Here is a 22,985-nt window from a genome sequence, read left to right as displayed (position 1 = left end):
TAACTGAAGGCTCAGCCACTTCTCCCCGCCTTCTAGTAGGTTCTAGAATGTAGGGGGCTGGAAGAGACAGACCCACAGCCCCTCCCCCCCTAAATATTAGGTCCGGCTCAGCCAATCCCTGGGTGGGTGGAGTGCCCAGTAGGTGGCTGATGAGGGCATAAATCATCTAAGGCCTGGAGCAACAGTGTTCTCATCCAGGAGGAGAAGATCCCAGCCTGAAGGGCTGCTGCTCTTTTGGTGCAGAATAGCTGAGGTTGCAAGAGTTCATAGAGGTCCCGGCTCATCGGGAGCTTTGGGGCATGAAGTCTGCAGGAGTTCACCAAGGTCCAAACTCAATGGGAGCTGGGGGGGGAGTATTTTCTGGAAGTAGTTGGAGGCGGAGCCAATTCAAGATGGGGGAGGGGAGGTACACTGAGGGACTGGCCTGGAGATTCATAGGAAAAGTGGTGGCTGATCCCTGTATATTTGTAACTACCCAATTGCCCAGTTTATTAAACACACACTTGTATAAAATTAGCAATATATTTATTAAAGTGGTTCCAAAGGTAGAAGTTTTTTTTACCTTAATGCATTAAGATAAAAAAAAACCTTCTGTGTGCAGCAGCTCACCCCCCCCCCCCCAATAGTTACTTGAGCCCCATCACGATCCAGCGATGTGCAGGAGAACCTTGGCTCTCCAGGGACTCCCCCTACTCATTGGCTGAGGCAGCAGTCAATCACAGCCAGTGAGCCAATAAGGAGAGAGAGGAGGCAGGGCATGGCTTCATCTGACATGGCATCATCAGTCAGCAAGCTGTTGTCCTTAATTGTGCAACGTGAAATACAACCATAAAAACAACGCGTTTTGGACGATCCGGCCTGAACATGACTTTATTAACCACTTGCCGAGCGTCTCGCGCCGATATATGTCGGCAAAGTGGCACAGGTGCGCAAAGCGGCATACCCGTACGTCACCGCATCATCAGCGGCTCGCGGGGCGTGCCACGGAGTGGCAGAACGTGGAGCTGCCTATGTAAACAAGGCATTTCCCTGTTTTGCCTAGCAACATGACAGGGATCTACTGCTCCCAGTGATCTCTGTCATGTTCTAGTGAGCCTCCCCCCCCCCCTACAGTTAGAACAACCTGAGGGAACACATTTAACCCCTTGAGTGCCCCCTAGTGTTTAACCCCTTCCCTGCCAGTGACATTTACACAGTAATCAGTGCATTTTTATAGCACTGATCGCTGTACAAGTGCCAATGGTCCCAAAATAGTGTGTCCGATCTGTCCATCGCAATGTCGCAATCACAATAAAAATCACAGAATGCCGCCATTATTAATAAAAAAAATAATAATTATAATAAAAATGCCATAAATCTATCCCCTATTTTGTAGACACAATAATTTTTGCCCAAAGCAATCAATATACGCTTATTGCGGGTTTTTTTTACTAAAAATATGTAGAAGAATACATATCGACCTAAACTGATGAAGATATTTTTTTTAATATATTTTTTGGGGATATTTATTATAGCAAAAAGAAAAAAAATATTGCCTTTTTTTCAAAATTGTCTCTTTTTTTTTGTTTATAGCGCAAAAAATAAAAACCGCAGAGGTGATCAAATACCACCAATAGAAAGCTTTATTTGTGGGAAACAAAGTACATCAATTTTAATAGCAATAAAGATAAATTAAAAAAATAAATAAAAAGGAAGTGTTAAAATAATTAAATCATAGTAAAACAAAAAAAAAAAAAAAAAATGTTGACATGTTTGGTATCTATTTACTCAGTGTAATCTGATCTTTTTTATTTTACCCAAAAATTGGGCATAATATTGTATTTTTGTGTACTAAAATTGTTATATTTTATTTTATTTGTTTGTTTGGTAAACAAATATTATTCGACATAAAAAAAAAAAATTCAGCTGCCACCATTTTATTCTACAAGGCCTCTGCTTTCAGGAAATAAATAACTGTTTGGGGAGGTGGTAAAAGTAATTTTCTAGCAAAACAAAATACATTTTTTTTTGATTTTAATGATTATTTTTAATGTGTGTTCGAAAAAATTTAAAATCAAGTGTAAACATTTGTTGCATTTTGTTGCAATATCCTTTTTTTTTTTTTTTCTTTTAGGGGAATATCACCTTTTCCTGCTCTGAACCCCACATCATCCCCATCACCTTCACCAGCCCCAGCACCAGCTACCTCCTCCTGCCCGGCACGCCGCAGCTGGACGATCTGGCGGTCAGTTTCCAGTTCCGGACGTGGAACAGCGACAGTCTTCTTTTGTCCACCAAGCTGTCCGGAGATTCCGGGTACCTCCTCCTCCAGCTGTATTCTGGGAGGTTGCTGCTGATGATTCAGGAGAAGCTACCCAACATACTTCCGATAACCGCAGGTAACGTTTTTACGAATGCACTTTGATGTCTCTGACATCTGGCCTTCCCTTGGACAGATTTACAGGCTCCTCTCCTGTCTCCTCTCCTGTCTCCACTGATTTCACTGCCACACTGTGAGCATCTCACAGTGTTCATTAGAAGCTGCAGCAAGTCAGATAGAGCTTTATTTCCTGAAGATGTCCAGCATCATCTAGCCCCCAACCCACCCCACTCCAATCTGACTGTCCCTGGCCTTCAGATAAATTAGTATGGGTCGCTATCAAAGCAACCTGGGCTTCCACAACACCTCAGCAGTACCACGGGCTGATCGCCTCCATGCCACGCCACATCGATGCAGCATTTCATGCAAAAGGAGCCCTGACCAAGTTTTGAGTGCATCCTATACTATACATGAGACAGAGAAGAACTGTGGAACTTTAGATGAAGTCTATGAGGTATAAGTCAATATTAACTCCATCCCTCGTTTTTGAGAAGACACAAGGAAAGGGTTTGGGACTTTAAATGAAACATCCAATATGGGAATAAGTAACAAACTGTAACTTTGTAGACACGTTTATTGCATAAAACCCTAAATAGGTTGAAACTGGTACACACATAAAAAAAAGTATGTTGTCAATTTCATATATATATATATATATATATATATATATATATATATATATATATATATATATATATTCACATAATGAGAATACACATCAATGCAAGGGCATAGTACTTCATGGTAGCTCACAGATCAATTTCTAAAATCATAAGTTGTTGATAACATAATAATAAAAAAAGAAGTATCTGGTAGGCATAGGTCAAACATGTGACGATACATATCTAAATGTTGCTCTGAATAGAGAACGCATTGGTATGGGATCCGTATCCCGGTGCGTTTCGTCGCTGATTATCACTAGACATGCAAAAAAGGAAAAAAATTTGTTTAGTTTCGTTTCGTTTTAATTTGTTAATTCATTCATTTCGTTTAGTTATATTCGTTAACTTCCTTAAATTTCGTTTTCGGATTTCGTTTAGTTTTCTACCGAATTCGAAAAATCGGCCACATTCGAAAATATTTCAACCAAATTCGAAAATATTTCTACCGGATTCGAAATGATTTCAACACGATTCGACATTAGTTCAACCGCATTCGAAAATATTTTGTGACCCGACTTTAGGGCCATGTATCTCGGGGTCACTTGGTGCTAGAAACTCCAAATTTGGATATGTTGTAGTGCTAGTACTATTGTGTTTGCATACCAAATTTGGGTTTTCTATATATAAGTGACCCCGAGATATGTGGCCCCGAAATCGGGTCGCAAAATGTCATTCTCTGCTCTAATAACTAATAACATTTTGCGACCCGATTTTGGGGCCACATATCTCGGGGTCACTTATAGCTAGAAAACCCAAATTTGGTATGCAAACACAATAGTACTAGCACTACAACATATCCAAATTTGGAGTTTTTAGCACCAAGTGACCCCGAGATACATGGCCCTAAAGTCGGGTCACAAAATATTTTCGAATGCGGTTGAAATAATGTCGTATCATGTTGAAATCATTTCGAATGCGGTTGAAATATTTTCGAATTTGGTTGAAATCATTTAGTACTTCGGCTCAAATACAATACAACACCCTTCTAACTCAGTTCTCAGGAATGCACTTTGCCAGTAATCCATCCTCCGGCACAAAATTAGAAGTACTAAATGATTTCAACCAAATTCGAAAATATTTAAACCGCATTCGAAATGATTTCAACATGATACGACATTATTTCAACCGCATTCGAAAATATTTTGTGACCCGACTTTAGGGCCATGTATCTCGGGGTCACTTGGTGCTAAAAACTCCAAATTTGGATATGTTGTAGTGCTAGTACTATTGTGTTTGCATACCAAATTTGGGGTTTCTATGTATAAGTGACCCCGAGATATGTGGCCCCGAAATCGGGTCGCAAAATGTCATTCTCTGCTCGAATAACTAATAACATTTTGTGACCCGATTTTGGGGCCACATATCTCGGGGTCACTTATAGCTAGAAACCCCAAATTTGGTATGCAAAACACAATAGTACTAGCACTACAACATATCCAAATTTGGAGTTTCTAGCACCAAGTGACCCCGAGATACATGGCCCTAAATTCGGGTCACAAAATAATTTTGAATGCGTGTCACGTACCTGGTTGGAGAGCCCAAGCGTGCAGGGAGCGGCGCCTCGTAAGCCCCGGCTCGAGAGCCCCTGGAGATGGGAACAGGGATTCAGGAGTCCGGAGGGCACAAGTGCCAGACTGGTCAGCTGGTAGAAGAGACCGGAGCAGATGGTGGACCGGAGCGGAAGGTGCAACCAGCGCAGGATGCTGGACAGGAACTGCTGGACGGCTGGCACAGGCGAACAGGCAGGAGCTGCGGAAGTAGTAGTCAGAGCAGGTCCGTAGGCGGACTGGCAGAAGTAGTCAGGAACGAGCTGGGTCGGCAACAATCGGGCAGCAGAGGTACAAGGCAGAAGGCAGAAGCGTGGTCAATCAGGCAAAGGGTCGGAGGCAGGCGGCAAACAGGCAAAGTCCAGGAACAGGCCGGGTACAGAATCAGGAACAAACACACAGGAACAGATAGCAGGAGTCACGGGAACGCTGCAGACGGGACAGCACAGAGGAGCAGGAGCAGGTCCCTTAAGTAGGCAACTGGGCGCCAAGAACGGTCGCACGGTACGTCTACGTACCCCCGCGGGTGACCGTGCTCCCGTTCGTGACCCCGCGTACCCGCGTACGCCCGTTCGGCTCGTCGCGCACCCGCGTGCGCCCGCTCGTGTCAACGCGCACCCGCGTGCGCCTGTTGGGGACTATGTGCACTCGCGTGCGTTCGTTAGCGCCAACCCGCGTCCGAAGGCACCGACGATCCCCTCGTACCGGGAACCTGCGGGTAAGTCTTACTTGGGTGACCGGGGTGGTGGAACGACCGTGACATTGCCCCCCCCCCCAAGGGGCAACCTCCGGATGCCCAACTGTGCCATCTTATCCGGGTGAGTTCTTTTGAAGGCATGGATTAGTCTTTCGGCATGCAGGTTGGACTCCGGTTCCCATGAATTCTCCTCAGGGCCATATCCCCTCCATTTAACCAGAAACTGGGTCTGGTTACGTCTCCTCCTGCAATCCAAGATAGCTTCAACCTCAAATTCCAATTCCCCATCAATCATCACGGGTTCTGGGGGGTTGGTACTCCGGTCGGCAAAGGGGTCCGGAACCGCAGGCTTGAGCAATGAAACATGAAAAACCGGGTGGATCCGGAATGACCCCGGGAGTTTCAGCTCAAAGGCTACTTCATTTAGTTTCCTCAGAATGGGGAATGGACCCACAAACTTCGGACCCAGCTTCCTGGAAGGGCAGGCCAACTTCAAGTTTAACGTAGACAGCCAGACCTGGTCCCCGACCTGGAGGTTAAGTTCGCCCCTTCTCTTCCTATCGAAGACTTCCTTATAGTGTTCCTGGGTTTTAGCCAGCGTTTCTTGAAGGATCCTGTTATTATTCCTGAAGAAGTTAAGGTCCTCCTGGACCGCCGGTACTGAACACTCAGGAAGATTACCGGGCAGAAAAAGTGGGTGGAAACCGAAGTTTGCAAAGAAGGGGGACTGCTTGGTGGCCGAATGGACGGAATTATTATATGCAAATTCCGCTAAAGGTAGAAGCGATACCCAATCGTCCTGGGAGAAGGAAGAGAAGCAACGCAGATACTGCTCCAGCGTTTGGTTGGTTCTCTCGGTCTGGCCGTTAGTTTGAGGGTGGTAGGCCGAAGATAGGCGAAGCTCAATTTTCAGGGCCCCACAGAGAGCCTTCCAAAACCTGGACGTGAATTGAACTCCCCTGTCAGAGGTGATGTCAGCAGGAATGCCGTGGAGCCTTACTACTTCTTTAATAAAAGTCCTGGCCATCTCTGTGGCCGATGGAGTCCCCTTCATGGGTAAGAAGTGAGCCATTTTAGTAAATCTGTCCACCACCACCAGAATCGAGGAAAAGTCTTCAGAGGGGGGCAGTTCCACGATAAAATCCATGGATATCATCTTCCACGGCCTATCCAGGATGGGTAATGGCCTCAGCAAGCCCCAAACCTTCGACTTACTCCCCTTATTCCTAATGCAGGTGGTACACGCTTCTACATATTCCCTGCAGTGTTTCTTCATCTGGGGCCACCAAAACGTGCGTTGAAGTAAGTCTAAGGTTTTGAATGCCCCAAAGTGACCGGCCAATGGGTGGTCGTGGCAGGAGCTGAGGACCGCAGTACGTAACTCCTGGGGGACAAAGATTCTATCCTGGTGCCAGAGAAGACCGTCCTTGGAGGTTAAAGAGGTGTCAGAAGATAGAGCCGGATCACTGGAGGCCTGTTTAATTCGGGACAAGAGATCTTCTTGGAGCAGGAGAAAGTTTCCTGGGGGAAGAATGGTGTCTGGCGTAGGAGATAACACTGGCTCATTGTACATCCGGGAAAGAGCATCGGGCTTCACGTTCTTCGACCCGGGCCTGTACGTGATATGGAACACGAACCTGGAAAAGAAAAGTGCCCACCGGGCCTGTCTTGGCTTCAGTCGTTTGGCAGATTTAAGATACTCCAGGTTCTTGTGGTCCGTATAAACCAGGATCGGGTGGGAAGCACCTTCAAGGAGGTAGCGCCATTCCTCCAACGCCGCCTTGATTGCCAGTAATTCCCGGTCTCCGACGTCGTAGTTCCGCTCAGCTTCTGAGAGCTTACGGGAGAAAAAGGCCACTGGGTACAAAAGTGACTTAGGCCCCTGTCTCTGGGATAATACCGCCCCAACGGCTACTTCCGAGGCATCTACCTCCAGGATATAGGGCAGCGTGGCGTCGGGGTGTCTCAGGATCGAAGCTGAAACAAATAGTTTCTTCAGGGTTTCAAAGGCTTCTTGCGCCTTGGGAGTCCACAGGAATCTTTGACCCTGTTTGGTCAGCTCCGTGATGGGGGAGATAATGGATGAAAATCCTCTGATAAACTTTCTATAGAAATTGGCAAATCCCACGAACCGTTGGACCCCTTTCCGGTCCGAGGGAGCAGGCCAGTCTAGGATGGCTGAGACTTTCTGGGGATCCATTTCTATTCCTTTTACGGAAATGATCAAGCCCAAGAATTGAATGCTCTGTTGCTCGAAGACGCACTTCTCCGGTTTGGCGTACAGGCCATGGAGACGGAGACGAGCCAGGACAATCTTCACATGCTCCCGGTGTTCGGCTAAGGAGGAAGAAAAGATTAGTATATCGTCAAGGTATATAACAACAAACAGGTCTAAGTACTCTCTGAAGACATCATTGACGAAATGCTGGAATGTAGCAGGGGCATTACAGAGTCCAAAGGGCATGACGAGATACTCATAATGCCCGAAGCGGGTACGAAAGGCGGTCTTCCACTCATCGCCTTTGCGGATACGGACCAGGTTGTAGGCGCCCCGCAGATCCAGCTTGGAGAACACCCTAGCCGACCCCAGTCTCTGGAACAATTCAGGCACCAACGGTAGAGGGTAGCGGTTTTTCACAGTAACCTTATTGAGTGCCCGGTAGTCTACACATGGTCGTAGGGAGTGATCCTTCTTCTGGACGAAGAAAATCCCTGCACCTGCCGGGGAAGTGGAAGGTTGGATAAAGCCCTTCTTTAAATTATCATCCAGGTAGGTCTTTAGAGCTCCCAGCTCGGTCTCAGATAGGGGAAAGATTCTCCCGAAGGGAATCTCCGCTCCCGGAAGCAAGTCTATCGGGCAATCATATAGTCTGTGGGGAGGTAGAGTCTCTGCGCCCTTCTTACTAAAAACATCCAAAAATTGGTGATAGACTTCGGGCACTGCCAGTCGGGTTTCGGTGTCTGTCTCCAAGCAGAGCAGGGAAGGAGGGTCCGTCTTGATGGCTGGAAGGCAATACTGATGACAATAGGCAGATGGAAACTCGATCTTTCCAGTGAACCAGTTTATCAGGGGATTGTGGGCCTTCAACCAGGGTATGCCAAGAATTATGGGAAAGAGAGGAGACTCGATAATGTCCAGACACAGGTGCTCCTGGTGGTCCCCCGTGATGGTGACAAGAAGGGGAGATGTTTCCTGGGTTACAGGTCCGGATCTCAGAGAGGAACCGTCGGCCAAATAGATTGGAAGTTCCTTGGCCCTGGGCCGAAGGGGAATGTTGTTTCTCAGGGCGAAGGATAGGTCCATAAAACCGCTACAGGCCCCAGAGTCAATGATCGCGTTGACGCGGATAGTCTTGCCGGAGAACTGTAAAAGAAGAGGCACAGCCAGGTGAGAGATGGTACTGGTACTAGGCGGAGTAGGAGGAGAGGCGGGAGGTATAAGCAGGCACTTACGCGACTTGGCGGGGCAAGTGCGAACATAATGTCCAGATCCTCCGCAGTAGAGGCACAGGTTACCAGATCTTCGGCGTTGGCGCTCTTCGGGGGTCAGAGGTGAATGTAGTAATCCCAGCTGCATGGGTTCCGATAAATCCGGAGAAGAAGGACCAGGAAGAACCGGTGGATTGGCACTTGGAACCCGTGGCATCATCCAGACTGGGCGAGAGGTGGAAGAAGAGCGCTCCAGACGACGCTCTCTTAACCGCCTATCGATCTGGACAGAGAGGTCGATGAGCGCTTCCAGGGTCTCAGGAGCTCCTACACGGGCCAGTTCGTCCTTCAAAGCCTCCGAGAGTCCCATGCGGAACTGGTAACGGAGAGCTGAGCTGTTCCACTCTGTGTCGGCGCTCCAGCGCCTGAACTCAGACACGTAGTCCTCTACTGGCCTGCGACCTTGCTGGAATGCATGCAAAGCCGCTTCTGCGGTGGCTGCGAGCTGGGGGTCCTCATAAAGACGAGACATGGCTTGGAAGAAGACATCTAAGGAGTCCAGACAGGGGTCTTTTCGTTCAAGGAGGCGATGTGCCCAGGCCTGGGGTTCGTCGGTAAGTAAGGAGATAACGAACCCTACTTTCGTAGCCTCAAGAGAAAAGGTCCGGGGCTGAAGGGCGAAGAAGAGCTCGCAGGAATTCCGGAAGGCCCTAAACTTATTCCGGTTACCGGAAAAACGGTCTGGTGTAGGGACCCTTGGCTCTGGCGGCAACATGACCACTGAAGGGGGACCTGGAGATCCGGAGGCAACTGGAGCTGCGGCAGATAGGGCTTGAACCCGTTCCTCCAAACGACCATAACCCTCTTGCAGGTTCTTCACGGCCTGGGTGAGGCCGGCTAGATGGTGGCACAGTTCATCCATCGGAGACGCTCCCTGCGAGGGCTCGGACATGGCTGTCCCGTACTGTCACGTACCTGGTTGGAGAGCCCAAGCGTGCAGGGAGCGGCGCCTCGTAAGCCCCGGCTCGAGAGCCCCTGGAGATGGGAACAGGGATTCAGGAGTCCGGAGGGCACAAGTGCCAGACTGGTCAGCTGGTAGAAGAGACCGGAGCAGATGGTGGACCGGAGCGGAAGGTGCAACCAGCGCAGGATGCTGGACAGGAACTGCTGGACGGCTGGCACAGGCGAACAGGCAGGAGCTGCGGAAGTAGTAGTCAGAGCAGGTCCGTAGGCGGACTGGCAGAAGTAGTCAGGAACGAGCTGGGTCGGCAACAATCGGGCAGCAGAGGTACAAGGCAGAAGGCAGAAGCGTGGTCAATCAGGCAAAGGGTCGGAGGCAGGCGGCAAACAGGCAAAGTCCAGGAACAGGCCGGGTACAGAATCAGGAACAAACACACAGGAACAGATAGCAGGAGTCACGGGAACACTGCAGACGGGACAGCACAGAGGAGCAGGAGCAGGTCCCTTAAGTAGGCAACTGGGCGCCAAGAACGGTCGCACGGTACATCTACGTTCCCCCGCGGGTGACCGTGCTCCCGTTCGTGACCCCGCGTACGCCCGTTCGGCTCGTCGCGCACCCGCGTGCGCCCGCTCGTGTCAACGCGCACCCGTGTGCGCCTGTTGGGGACTATGTGCACTCGCGTGCGTTCGTTAGCGCCAACCCGCGTCCGAAGGCACCGACGATCCCCTCGTACCGGGAACCTGCGGGTAAGTCTTACTTGGGTGACCGGGGTGGTGGAACGACCGTGACAATGCGGTTGAAATAATGTCGAATCATGTTGAAATCATTTAGAATGCGGTTGAAATATTTTCGAATTTGGTTGAAATCATTTAGTACTTCGGCTCAAATACAATACAACACCCTTCTAACTCAGTTCTAAGGAATGCACTTTGCCAGTAATCCATCCTCCGGCACAAAATTAATTAGCTGATTGGACTATAAGATTTACTTTGAGCTGACCTTTTGTTTCATTAGATCTTTAAAGAATTACCGAATCATGTCGAATCCATTCGAATTCATTCGTTATATTTCTTTCGTATTCGTTGTAATTCGTTATTTTTTTATTCGGACATTTGGATGCATCCGAATGTCGGAAAAATGCAAAATTCTGCCGAATTTCGATTCGTTACGAAACGAATTGCACAAGCCTAATTATCACTCATCAGGAGCAGATGCAACCAGGTTATCTAAAAAGTATAACGTATAAGGTATCAAGACTGAGTCGAACTGGGTATGGGAATACAAAATTATTAAGGGGAAATGATGTAACATCCACCCATACTCACAGGCTAGCCATGAGGCTCGAGTGTGGCAACAGTCACTGAAGGAAGAATGGGGGAAGATGCTGATGTAAACAAGCATTTCCCTGTTCTGCCTAGTGATACTGTCACTGATCACCGCTCCCTGTAATCCGGAGCGGTGATCAGTGTCGTGTCACACACAGCCCCTCCCCCCCCACAGTTAGAATCACTCCCTAGGACACACTTAACCCCTACACTGCCACCTAGTGGTTAGTGCCAGTCACATTTACACAGTAATCAATGCTTTTTTAATTGCACTGATCGCTGTATAAATGTGAATGGTCCCAAAATCACACCAAAAGTGTCCGATCTGTCCGCCATAATGTCGCAGTCACGATAAAAGTCGCTGATCGCCACCATTACTAATTAAAAAAAAAAATTAATATTGATAAAATGCCATAAAACTATCCCCTATTTTGTAAACGCTATAACTTTTGCGTAAACCAATCAATAAACGCTTATTGCGATTTTTTTTTATACCAAAAATATGTAGAAGAATACGTATCGGCCTAAACCGAGGGAAAAATTTTTTTTTTATATATTTTTGGGGGATATTTATTATAGCAAAAAGTAAAAAATAATGCGTTTTTTTTTTTTTCAAAATTGTCGCTCTATTTTTTGTTTATAGCGCAAAAAAATAAAAACCGCAGGGGTGATCAAATACCACCAAAAGAGATCTCTATTTGTGGGGAAAAAAAAGGACGGCAATTTTGTTTGGGAGCCACGTCGCACGACCGCGCAATTGTCAGTTAAAGCGACGCAGTGCCGAATTCGCAAAAAGTGCTCTGGTCTTTGGCCAGCCAAATGGTTACGTTTTTTTTTTTTTTTTAAATTAGTTTTTATTGAAGAAAATTTTACATACAGAATATAGTATAACAGATAGCAAATCACACAAGAAATGAGTAGATTTCAAAACAATCGTGGCTGTGCCACCTTTAAGAATAATCATAGATACAGATTAACATCAGTACACATAAAGAGGGTTATTTGTCATGCTCATATAAGTCGAAGGTCAAAAGAATAGAAAGAGAATAGAGATAAGGGAAAAGAAGAAGAAATATTAGGAAAAACGGAAACAGTAATCTGGTGGATGGACATCAGGAGGAAAGAAGCTACTTATTGCCCTAGAACTTGGCAAGGAAGTGCAAGAACAAACTTAAAATACAACGTAACCATTAATAATTAACAATTGGAGACAACTAAACATCCGTGGGCTGTTTAGACCAGTCGACCCAGACTTTCCACTGGTCGTCAAAACTTGCTCTGTTCCCCCTTCTACCAGCTAGTAATGATTCATACACATAATTTTGTCTGGTAATGCTAAGCACCTCTGACAGGTTGGGGGTTTTGTTGGATTTCCAATTTCTGGTAATTGATAATCTAGCCGCCAGTAGAATGTGTGTGACAACAGAGCGGCAGAAAGGGGGGAAATGGTCGATACCCAAATTCAAAACTGCCAATGTAGGATTAACCGGAGTTAGGATTCCTGTAACACTGGAGATACATCGAAACACACTGCCCCAAAAGCTGGAGAGGTGTCTGCAGAACCAAAACATGTGTGAAATATTGCCCACCTCCCCACACCCCCTCCAGCATAAGGGGGAATTAGCCGGTGAGAACTTTGCTAAGAGATATGGCGTCAGATACCACCTCAGGGCTATTTTTTGGGCAAGCTCCCAATGATTTACACATCGAGATGCTGTATAGATCGTTTGAAATGCTTTCTTCCATTCACATGGATCAAAGCTTTTATTAAAGTCTATTGACCATTTAGTGAAGGGCCGCGAGTCGGTAAACAAAAGTTTATTTTGGAAAGTGGAGTAAAAAAAGGGAGATACCTTTGGTTGGGGATGGGGTTTTTGTGTAGAAATGCCACAGGTTGGTCGGTACGGAAACGTGGGGGCATCCTAGAGTGTTAAGGAGATGTGAAGTTTGTAGAAACCGGTAGAAGTCTGTAGGGGGCAGATTAAACTCTGCTCTAAGTGATACGAACGAATGGAGTGAGTTATCCCTATACAGGTCTTCAATTGTAGAAATTCCTTTTGTTTTCCAAGACGAGTAGTCTGTGTTGGGAATCATGTGAGACAATAGCTCAATGGGGACAGGGAGTGTTGTGACTTCAGTAGTTGTAATGGTTGATCTTTGAAGATCACGCCATGCAAGTAGCGAAGCCTGAAGAGTAGGGGCAAGTCGACACAAGGAGAGAGGTCTCCAGATGTCCAGCAGCAGGAGCATGCGCAGGTCAGTAGTGGGGCTGAGAGCCCGTTCTATGTCGCACCAGAGTATATCTGGCGATGGTGATATCCAATGTCTAAGTGCTGTAAGCATGGCTGCCCTATAATAGTCTTTAAGATCAATCAAACCCATGCCCCCCACCGATCTGTGCTTGATTAGGAGGTGTCTAGGGCACCTAGGCCTCCTGCCCCCCCAGATGTATCTGCGAAGAACGCCATTTAACGCTAACAGGTGTGTATTTTTGAGAGGAATGGGCAATGTGCGAAACACATACAGAATCTGGGGGAGCAGGAGCATTTTAAAGGATGCCAGTCTACCAGACCATGTGAGTTCTGTCTTGGCCAGTCTTTGTGCCTCTTTTTCAATTTTAGCAATAAGGGGGATATAGTTGGCATCTGCTAGATTAAGTGGGTCAGGCGTTAGCTGTAAGCCAAGGTAAGAAATACTAGACTCTGCCCATGCATAGGGGAAACTATTCTGGAGACTGGTTCGGATTTGGGGAGGTAAGTTAAGGTCTAGAATAAGGGATTTTGTGAAGTTTACTTTATAATAAGATATACAGCTAAAGTCATGAAGAATAGAATGCGCATGAAGGAGGGAGGTCTGTGGGGAGGTCAGGAAAAGAATAATATCATCCGAAAATAAGCTAATGGTGTGGGACTTGTCAAGAAATTTAAAACCGTGAATGTCGGAATGTGTTCTAATTTTTTCAGCAAGGGGTTCTATGAGAAGGTTGAAAATGGAAGGGGATAAAGGGCAGCCCTGCCTAGTACCGTTAGAGATAGTGAAAGGAGTGGAGAGTATGTTGGAGGTATAAACTTGGGCACAGGGGGAGGAGTACAAGGCCAGGATTGCCGACAGGATAGGACCCGAGAACCCAAACTTACTAAGAGTCTGGGACATATATCCCCAATGTATCCTGTCGAACGCCTTCTCCGCGTCCAAAGACAGTAACAGAGAAGGCGTCCGACAGGAATGTGCGTGATGCAGAACATTAACGACTCTTCTAGTAGCGTCCGACGCCTGCCTTCCCCTAGTGAACCCGGTCTGTTCCGGCTTAATCAGTGACGGCAGGATCGGAAGAAGTCTATGGGACAAGATCTTAGCAAACAGTTTTACATCGGTATTTAAGAGGGAGATAGGCCTAAAATTAGCTGGAGTCGTGGGGTCCTTCCCGGGTTTTGGGATAGTGACTATAAATGCTTTAAGCATTTCAGGAGGGAACGAGGCAGAGGACACCGCAGCAGAGTAGACCTCTCTCAAAGTTGGGGAGAGAGTCTGGGAAAAGATCTTATAGTAGCTATTCGGAAGACCATCAGGTCCCGGGGATTTGCCGTTTGGAAGAGTTTTGATGGCCCGTCGGATCTCAGGTTCCGTAAGGGGCGAATTGAGGGTCTCTAATTGATCACTGGTCAAGGAGGGGAGGGAGAGGTCGGTGAAAAATTTCTGGATGTCCTGATCCGTAGGTTGTGGGGTGGAGGGGTCATCTCTTAAATTGTACAGAGAGGCGTAATAATCCGCAAAGGCGTTTGCAATGTCGCTAGGATCATATAATTTACCCTGATCTGATTTACGAAAAAGAAAGGGGATCTTGGTTTTAGCTTTACGATCTTTTAACCTCTGGGCCAATAATTTACCAGCCCGGTTGCCAGATGAATAATGTGATAATCTCAGCGAGTGGACGTGTTTATCGTATTGCTCTAGCAGTAGGAGCCTGAGATCCGAACGTAGTGAGGTCAATTTGTGCAGAACACTCTGATTTGTAGCAGTCGTGGATTTATTTTGGGCTTCTAATAATTTAATCTCCAAAAGCAAGGAGTCCAGCCTCTGTGTCCTCTGCCTTTTTGCCCTTGCACTCATTTGTAAAAGTATACCCCTAATAAAAGCCTTATGGGCACACCACAAGGTAAACGGACTAACATCAGGAGTAGCATTAAAAGAGAAAAATTCTTGCAAATGTTTAGTTAGGCAAGAGACCTGTTGTGGTTGTTGAAAGAGGCGGGGATTAGCCCGCCATACACTAGCAGGAGTCAGAGGGCGCCCCCCGTCCACCGTGATGGACACGGGGGCGTGGTCCGACCATGTAATTTCATGTATGAAGAAGAAGTAACTTATCAGTCAGAATTAAATCTATACGCGAGTACGAGTTGTGTCTAAGAGAGTGAAAAGAATAGTCTCTTTCAGTAGAATGTTGGCAGCGCCATACATCATACAAGTCCTCAGTGTGGAGCAAAGGTTGTAGAGCAATTCTCGGGCGCTGTGTTTTGGAGGTCGTGTCCATGACCTGATCAGGAATGATATTGAAGTCTCCGCATAGAATCAGGTCGCCCTTTTTTAGTAGATCCACCTTCCGGAGAAGTTTTCTCAGAAAACGTGTTTGATGGGTGTTGGGTGCGTAGACATTTACTATAGTGTAGGGCTTGTCATTGAAGCTACCCAGTATGATTAAATATCGACCTTCCGGGTCTATAAAAGACTGTTGAAGAGTAAAAGAAACGGTGTCTTTGATAGCAATTAGAACTCCTTTTCTTTTGGTAGGAGCAGAGGCTTTAAAGATATGTGGAAATTTGTTGTGTTTGAAGATGGGTTCGCTCAGAGAGGACCAATGCGTTTCTTGTACACACAAGACATCGGATCCGAGCCTGAAGGCCTCTTTCCAGAGCGAAGCTCGTTTGGCAGGGTGGTTCAAGCCACGCACATTAAAAGAGGTTATTTTAATAGACATATTTCAGGTAAGGGAGAGATGCTGATAAAGTACCTTGTTGGTCCAGGTCCGCTCCATGAGGCTGTAAAAGATGAGTTGGCTGTTCGTCTCCATGGGTATTTCTCCGAGTCCATTCACCAGTAAGTAGTAAATAAAAATAAAAGAAGTAGTTAGAAGAGCAACAAAAGTCAGATAGTAACAAAAGGGTAAGTCGGTAGAGAGCTAAAAAGGTGGATTCCATCCGGAATCTGTAGGCAGATATACTGCTTAAACATATAAACGGGGGGGGGGTAAAACATGGGTCTTTGAGCTCCAGAGCGCAAGGGATCTCGTCGTTTCACTCGGAATATTGAGATCGAGGCAGCTAAACAGCAGGTTTCTTCGTATGCTTTTTGCGAGATACTACCTGCCAGGTGTCGCTAGTGTTCACCCCTTGGGCGGCAGAGTTAGTGTCAGGAACCTGGGCTGGCAGGATATCCCAGGACCGGAGCAGGGCCAGACCCTCTTCCAATGTTGCTATCACAGAGGTTTTGCCATCACGCGTGGCAATAATTTTGGTGGGATATCCCCATCTGTACACAATGCTGTGGTTTCTAAGAGCCTTGGTAATCGAAAGAAGGGACTTGCGTTGTTGCATCGTGTGTTGCGAGAGATCCGCAAAAAGTTGCAAAGTGGAGTATTGCTCCGGGGGGTTGGGGTTCCTACGGTAGGCCGTCATGAGTTGGTCTTTTATATGGTAAAAGTGGACCCTCATCAGGACGTCTCGAGGGACATTGTCCGAGAGGTGAGACGGCTTAGGCAGGCGATGAATTCTGTCTATGACCAGTTCGGCAGGTGGAGCTGAGGGGAGAAACGCCATCATGAGGTCTTTGGCATACTGCTGCAGGTGGTTCGGCAAAACAGATTCTGGTACCCCTCGCAGTTTGACATTATTTCTACGCGACCGGTCCTCGAGGTCCGCGAGTTTGTTTTTAAGCCAGGCCACTTCCTCGGCCTGATCGTTATGGGAGTCAACTAGGGTATTATATGAGTTTGCATATTCACCCATTTTTTTCTCAACATGATCTACTCTGGTCCCCAACTCAGTCACTTCAGTTTTAAAATTCCGCATGCATTCCATAAGGTCTGAGTGTAGTGAGCCTCGCAGAGAGATCAGCATGTCTTTAAGTGTTGTGTCTGTGATAGGCTGGCTTGTGGTTGGGAAGGAGTTAATGGTGTCAGCAAGCTCCCTTGTGTCTTCTAGGGAACTATTGATTGCACTAACCTTCTCCCCTAGAGGCTCATCCATCAAGCGAGGTCTTGATTTGGCAGGACTGCATGAAAGAGGGGTTGAAGCAGCCGGAGAGTGCCGCTGTGATCCTCCGTCGGATCTCGGGCTCGGCGTTGCAGGAGGGGAGCCGTCTGCAGACAACGGAGAGTTGGCGCCGGCGCCATCTTGGCTCGCTCGGCCCACAGTGTGGAAGAAATCCCTCATTTTCTTCGGCTGCGCTGCACTGGCCCGCTTGCGAGTCATCCTCCGGTGTTGGGGATGAGCTTAGCTCCGGTCCCGTGTGTCTGTGGGCGAAAATCGCCGCCTCGGTGAGTGCGATGTCCCTGCGCTGGAGTGGAGCTCCTGGATCAGGCGTCCATTCCTATTGCGCGCTAGCCACGCCCCCAAATGGTTACGTTTAATTGACGCTTAGCTTTCAAGATTCAAAGCATGAACTTCCGTGTAGTATATTCGCTGTATGTACAAAAGGAATGAGACTTAGAAGAAATCAGTTTAGCGACACACGAAGGCCTTGGCGTTATCTGTAATAAAGTTGATCTCGGTATGAAGTTCACGAGAGGTCCCACCAAGGAGCGGACATGAGCTGCGCTCATACAGCGGGGGGCCCCCGTGTGGATTACAGAAAATAGCATTAAAGTCTAGAGTTCAGGGTCACCAAACATGAGATCCAAGGCTCTAAAGAACCAGGCCAATAGCGGAGACTGGCGAAGAGGGACCAAATGTCAGGCAAGGTCAGTTTCACAAGAGAAACCTACATGACAGGAAAATAACTCAACGAAAGCCGGAACCTCTAGAGATATTTTATTACCAATTACTGGTATGACTTACTGACATTCTGTGCCAGTAAAAGGCAGTGTGTTTGATTGGATCCACCTAACGTAATTCATTTATGGTTATGACAACATACATTCACCGGCCACTTTTTTCAGTACATATGCTAGTAATGGGTTGGACCCCCTTTGGCCTTCATTCTTGGTGGCATAGGTACAACAAGGTGTTGGAAACGTTCCTCAGAGATTTTGCTCCATAGTGACATCATAGCATCACACAGTTGCTGCAGATTTGTCGGCTGCACATCCATGATACCAATTTCCTGTTCCACCGCATCCCAAAGGTGCTCTATTGGATGAGATGTGGTGAGTGTGGAGGCCATTGGAGGACAGGGACCTCATTGTCCAGTGGCGAGATGATTGGAGCTTTGTGACATGGTGCATTATCCTGCTGGGAGGAGCCATCAGAAGATGGGGACACTGTAGTCATAAAGGGATGGACATGGTCAGCAACAATATTCAGGTAGACCGTGGTGATTAAACCATGATCAATTGGTACTAAGGGGGCCAAAGTGTGCCAAGAAAATATTCCTCCACACCATTACACCTCCACCACCAGCCTGAACCGGTGATACCCCATCCCCCACACCATTACACCCCCACCACCAGCCTGAACCGGTGATATCCCATCCCCCACACCATTACACCTCCACCACCAGCCTGAACCGGTGATACCCCATCCCCCACACCATTACACCCCCACCACCAGCCTGAACCGGTGATACCCCATCCCCCATCCCCCACACCATTACACCACCACCACCAGCCTGAACCGGTGATACCCCATTCCCCACACCATTACACCCCCACCACCAACCTGAACCGGTGATACCCCATCCTCCACACCATTACACCTCCACCACCAGCCTGAAATGGTGATACCCCATCCCCCACACCATTACACCCCCACCACCAGCCTGAACCGGTGATACCCCATCCCCCACACCATTACAACTCCACCACCAGCCTGAACCAGTGATACCCCATCCCCCATCCCCCACACCATTACACCCCCACCACCAGCCTGAACCGGTGATACCCCATCCCCCACACCATTACACCCCCAACACCAGCCTGAACCGGTGATACCCCATCCCCCACACCATTACACCCCCACCACCAGCCTGAATCGGTGATACCCCATCCCCCACACCATTACACCCCCACCACCAGCCTGAACCGGTGATACCCCATTCCCCACACCATTACACCCCCACCACCAGCCTGAACCGGTGATATCCCATCCTCCACACCATTACACCCCCACCACCAGCCTGAGCCGATGATACAAGGAAGGATGGATCCATGCTTTCATATTGTTTACGCCGAACTCTGTCCCTACCACCTGAATGTCGCAGCTGAAATCCAGACTCATCAGACCAGGCAAAGTTTTTCCAATCTTCTATTGTCCAATTTTGGTGATCCTCGGTTTTCAGGAGTGGCACCCGGTGTGGTCTTCTACTGCTATAGCCCATCTGCTTCAAGTTTCAATGTGTTGTGTGTTCAGAGATGGTGTTCTGCATACCTTGGTTGTAACGAGAGGTTATTTGAGTTACTGTTGCCTTTCTATCATCTGGAACCACACATTCTTCTCTGACATCAGCAAGGCATTTTCCTCCACACAACTGCCGCTCACTGGATATTTTCTCTTTCTCCTGCCATTCTCTGTAAACCCCCGAGAGATGGTTGTGTATGAAAACTCCAGAAATATTCAGACCGGCCCGTCTGCCACCAACAACTATACCACGTTCAAATTCACCTAAATCCCCTTTCTTCCCCATTCTGATGCTCGATTTGAACTCCAGCAAGTTGTCTTCACCTTATTTAGATGCCTAAATGCACTGAGTTGCTGCCACGTGATTGGCTGAATAACAATTTGTGTTACCAAGCCATTGAACAGGTGTAACCAATAAAGTGGAAAGTGAGTATATATTTTATATATATATATATATATATATATATATATATATATATATATATATATATATATATATATATACATACATAGTATCTCACAAAAGTAAGTACACCCCTCACATTTTTGTAAATCTTTTCTTCTATCTTTTCATGTGACAACACTGAAGAAATGACACTTGTCTACAATGTAAAGTAGTGAGTGTACAGCTTGTATAACAGTGTAAATTTCCTGTCCCCTCAAAATAACTCAACACACAGCCATTAATGTCTAAACCGCTGGAAACAGAAGTCAGTACAACCCCTCTTAGGCATGGAGTTGTCCACAGGTCACCACTGGAGTCCTCTTCCCCTCCTCCATGATGACATCACAGAGCTGGTGGATGTTGGAGACCTTGCGCCCCTCCACCTTCCGTTTGAGGATGTCCCACGGATGATCAATAGGGTTTAGGTCTGGAGACATGCTTGGCCAGTCCATCACCTTTACCCTCAGCTTCTTTAGCAAGGCAGTGGTGGTGTTGGAGGTGTGTTTGGGGTGGTTATCATGTTGGAATACTGCCCTGCGGCCCAGTCTCTGAAGGGAGGGGATCATGCTCTGCTTCAGTATGTCACAGTACATGTTGGCATTCATGGTCCCCTCAATGATCTGTAGCCCCCCAGTTCCGGCAGCACTCATGCAGCCCCAGACCATGACACTCCCACCACCATGCCTGACTGTAGACAAGACACACTTGTCTTTGTACTCCTCACCTGGATGCCCCCACACACGCTTGTCACCATCTACGTTCATCTTGGTCTCATCAGAACACAGGACATGGTTCCAGTAATCCATGTCCTTAGTCTGCTTGTCTTCAGCAAACTGCTTGTGGGATTTCTTGTGCATCATCTTTAGTAGAGGCTTCCTTCTGGGACGAGAGCCATGCAGACCAATTTGATGCAGTGTGTGACGTATGGTCTGAGCACTGACAGGCTGACCCCCCACCCCTACAACCTCTGCAGCAATGCTGGCAGCACTCATACCTCTATTTCCCAAAGACAACCTCTGGATATGACGCTGAGCACGTGACCTCAACTTCTTTGGTGGACCATGGCGAGGCCTGTTCTGCGTGGAACCTGTCCTGTTATACCGCTGTATGGTCTTGGGCACAGTGCAGCAGCTCAGTTTCAGGGTCTTGGAAATCTTCTTAGTCTAGGCCATATATATATATATATATATATATACAGTATAAAATATATTTATTTATTACATATATACAGGGCTTTTTTTCAGCAGCGAGGGAACGCAGATCTAGCACCTCCCGCACATCTAACACTGAATTCATGCAAAGGGTGCTGCTGGGTTGTGCTGGAGGGTCTATTGATGCTGGCTACTGGAGGCTCTGGAGATCTATTGTTGCTAGGGGAATCAATTGTTGCAGGGTGGTCTCTTGTTGCTGGTGGGAGATCTATTGTTTCTGGGGGGGGGTTTCATTGCTGCTGGGAGGGGTCTACCGTTGCTGGCTACTGGAGAGCCTATTGACGCTGGCACCTCGGGTATCTATTGTTGCTGTTGGGGGTCTATTGTTGCTGGGGAAGGGGGGGTTTGTTGCAGAGGGTCTGTTAGCGGGACGGTGTTTGAGGACTGGGGGACCATATTTCAGCAAGATTTTTTATTCCTCCCCCCAAAAAAGCTGAAGTATTAAAATAAACAAAAAAAAAAAAAAAATGTTAAAAGAAGTTTTTTTTTTTTTTTTGCTACATGAAGTTTTCAAAAGTGCATCAATTGAAAACAACGTGAGAAGCATCAGCCTTAAGTGAGCACACATTCTTATAAGCGGCGAGCTCGGTTCCCCCGCAATATAATGCGGTGTATGAGAATGCGGAGGATGTCGGTAATGGGAAATAACTGTAACAAGCCGTTGCTCTAAGCATCCACTTTGTACTGGACACAATATAATGTACCTTACTGATCATAACAACATTGCTCGCACGCTCCGTAAAAAGGAATATTATTATTTATTTATTCATTTATTTTTGCTTCGCTGCATTCACTTTGCTTATTTTCTCCCAAATGAAAAAAATAAAAATAAGGCTTTCAGGAATAAACGCCTCTTCATTTTTCAGGTAGCTTCTTAAATGACGGCTTATGGCACACGGTGGCGATTAACATCAGGAGACACCGAATCACGCTGACGTTAGACAACGGGGCTACGCCACCCATCCATGTCACCATCCCCGCACGGATTTCCACCGGATATCAGTATTATTTTGGAGGTGAGCAAGATCCTACAGCTGAACTCTAGGCAAACCCGCTAAATACATATTACAATACGTATATGGGTGCCCGATGTACAGTACCTGCCAATGGATTTTGTAACTCTGTTCACAAGACAAGGGATCTCAAACTGGTGGCCCTCCAGCTGTTGAAAAACTTCAAGTCTCATCATGCTTCGGCCCTTGGGAGCCATGCTTGTAACTGTCAGCCTTGCAATGCCTCATGGGACTTGTAGTTTCGCAAAACAGCTGGAGGGCCACCAGTTTGAGACCCCTGAATTCTAAACCACTGTTTCACAACTCTAGTCCTCAAGGCGCCCCAACGGGTCATGTTTTCAGGATTACCGTCAGATGAAATGGCAGTGGCAAATACTAAGCCCTTGTACACACGGTCGGAGATTCCGACAACCAAATCCGTTTGAGTAATTCTGACGGATTAATTCCGGACGAGGTCTGGAAGTGATGTTGCATACACACAGTCGGACTAAGTTGTCGGAAAATCCGATTGTACATAACGTGATGATGTTATTTCGTTAGACTGGACTACGTTCAGGCTAGTAGCCAATAGCTTTGGTCTAGGAATTTGATCTGAGCATGCGTGCCACTTTGTCCATCGGAGTAGGCTACACATGATTGGAGTATGTCCGATAGGAGCATTTTGTCGGAAAATTTTACCGGCAAGTTGGAAAAGTTGGTCTGTCAGATATTCCAATGGAAACAGTCCGATGGAGACCACAGACAGTTGGAATATCCGGTCCGATCGGACACATTCCGTCGGAATCCC

The 22,985-nt window shown here is 47.2% G+C and overlaps 1 protein-coding gene across 1 annotated transcript in view; it reads left to right on the top strand.

Annotated features, from left to right (window-relative positions):
* The window catches only part of LOC143925088 (contactin-associated protein-like 5), a 613,155-nt gene that overhangs the window by 325,258 nt on the left and 264,912 nt on the right, over window positions 1–22,985 (top strand). Inside the window, exons 8-9 of the mRNA XM_077449678.1 lie at window positions 2,114–2,378; window positions 22,052–22,201. Of these exons, the coding sequence (XP_077305804.1) occupies window positions 2,114–2,378; window positions 22,052–22,201 (415 nt within the window). The remainder of the gene's footprint in view (window positions 1–2,113; window positions 2,379–22,051; window positions 22,202–22,985) is intronic.

The sequence above is a fragment of the Lithobates pipiens genome, unplaced genomic scaffold, assembly GCF_037356315.1.
Source record: "Lithobates pipiens isolate NorthernLeopardFrog02 unplaced genomic scaffold, aLitPip1_a1.2 Scaffold_22, whole genome shotgun sequence".
NCBI lineage: Eukaryota > Metazoa > Chordata > Amphibia > Anura > Ranidae > Lithobates > Lithobates pipiens.
The sequence above is the reverse complement of the archived record's forward strand: the minus strand, read 5'-3'. Positions and strand labels throughout refer to the sequence as shown.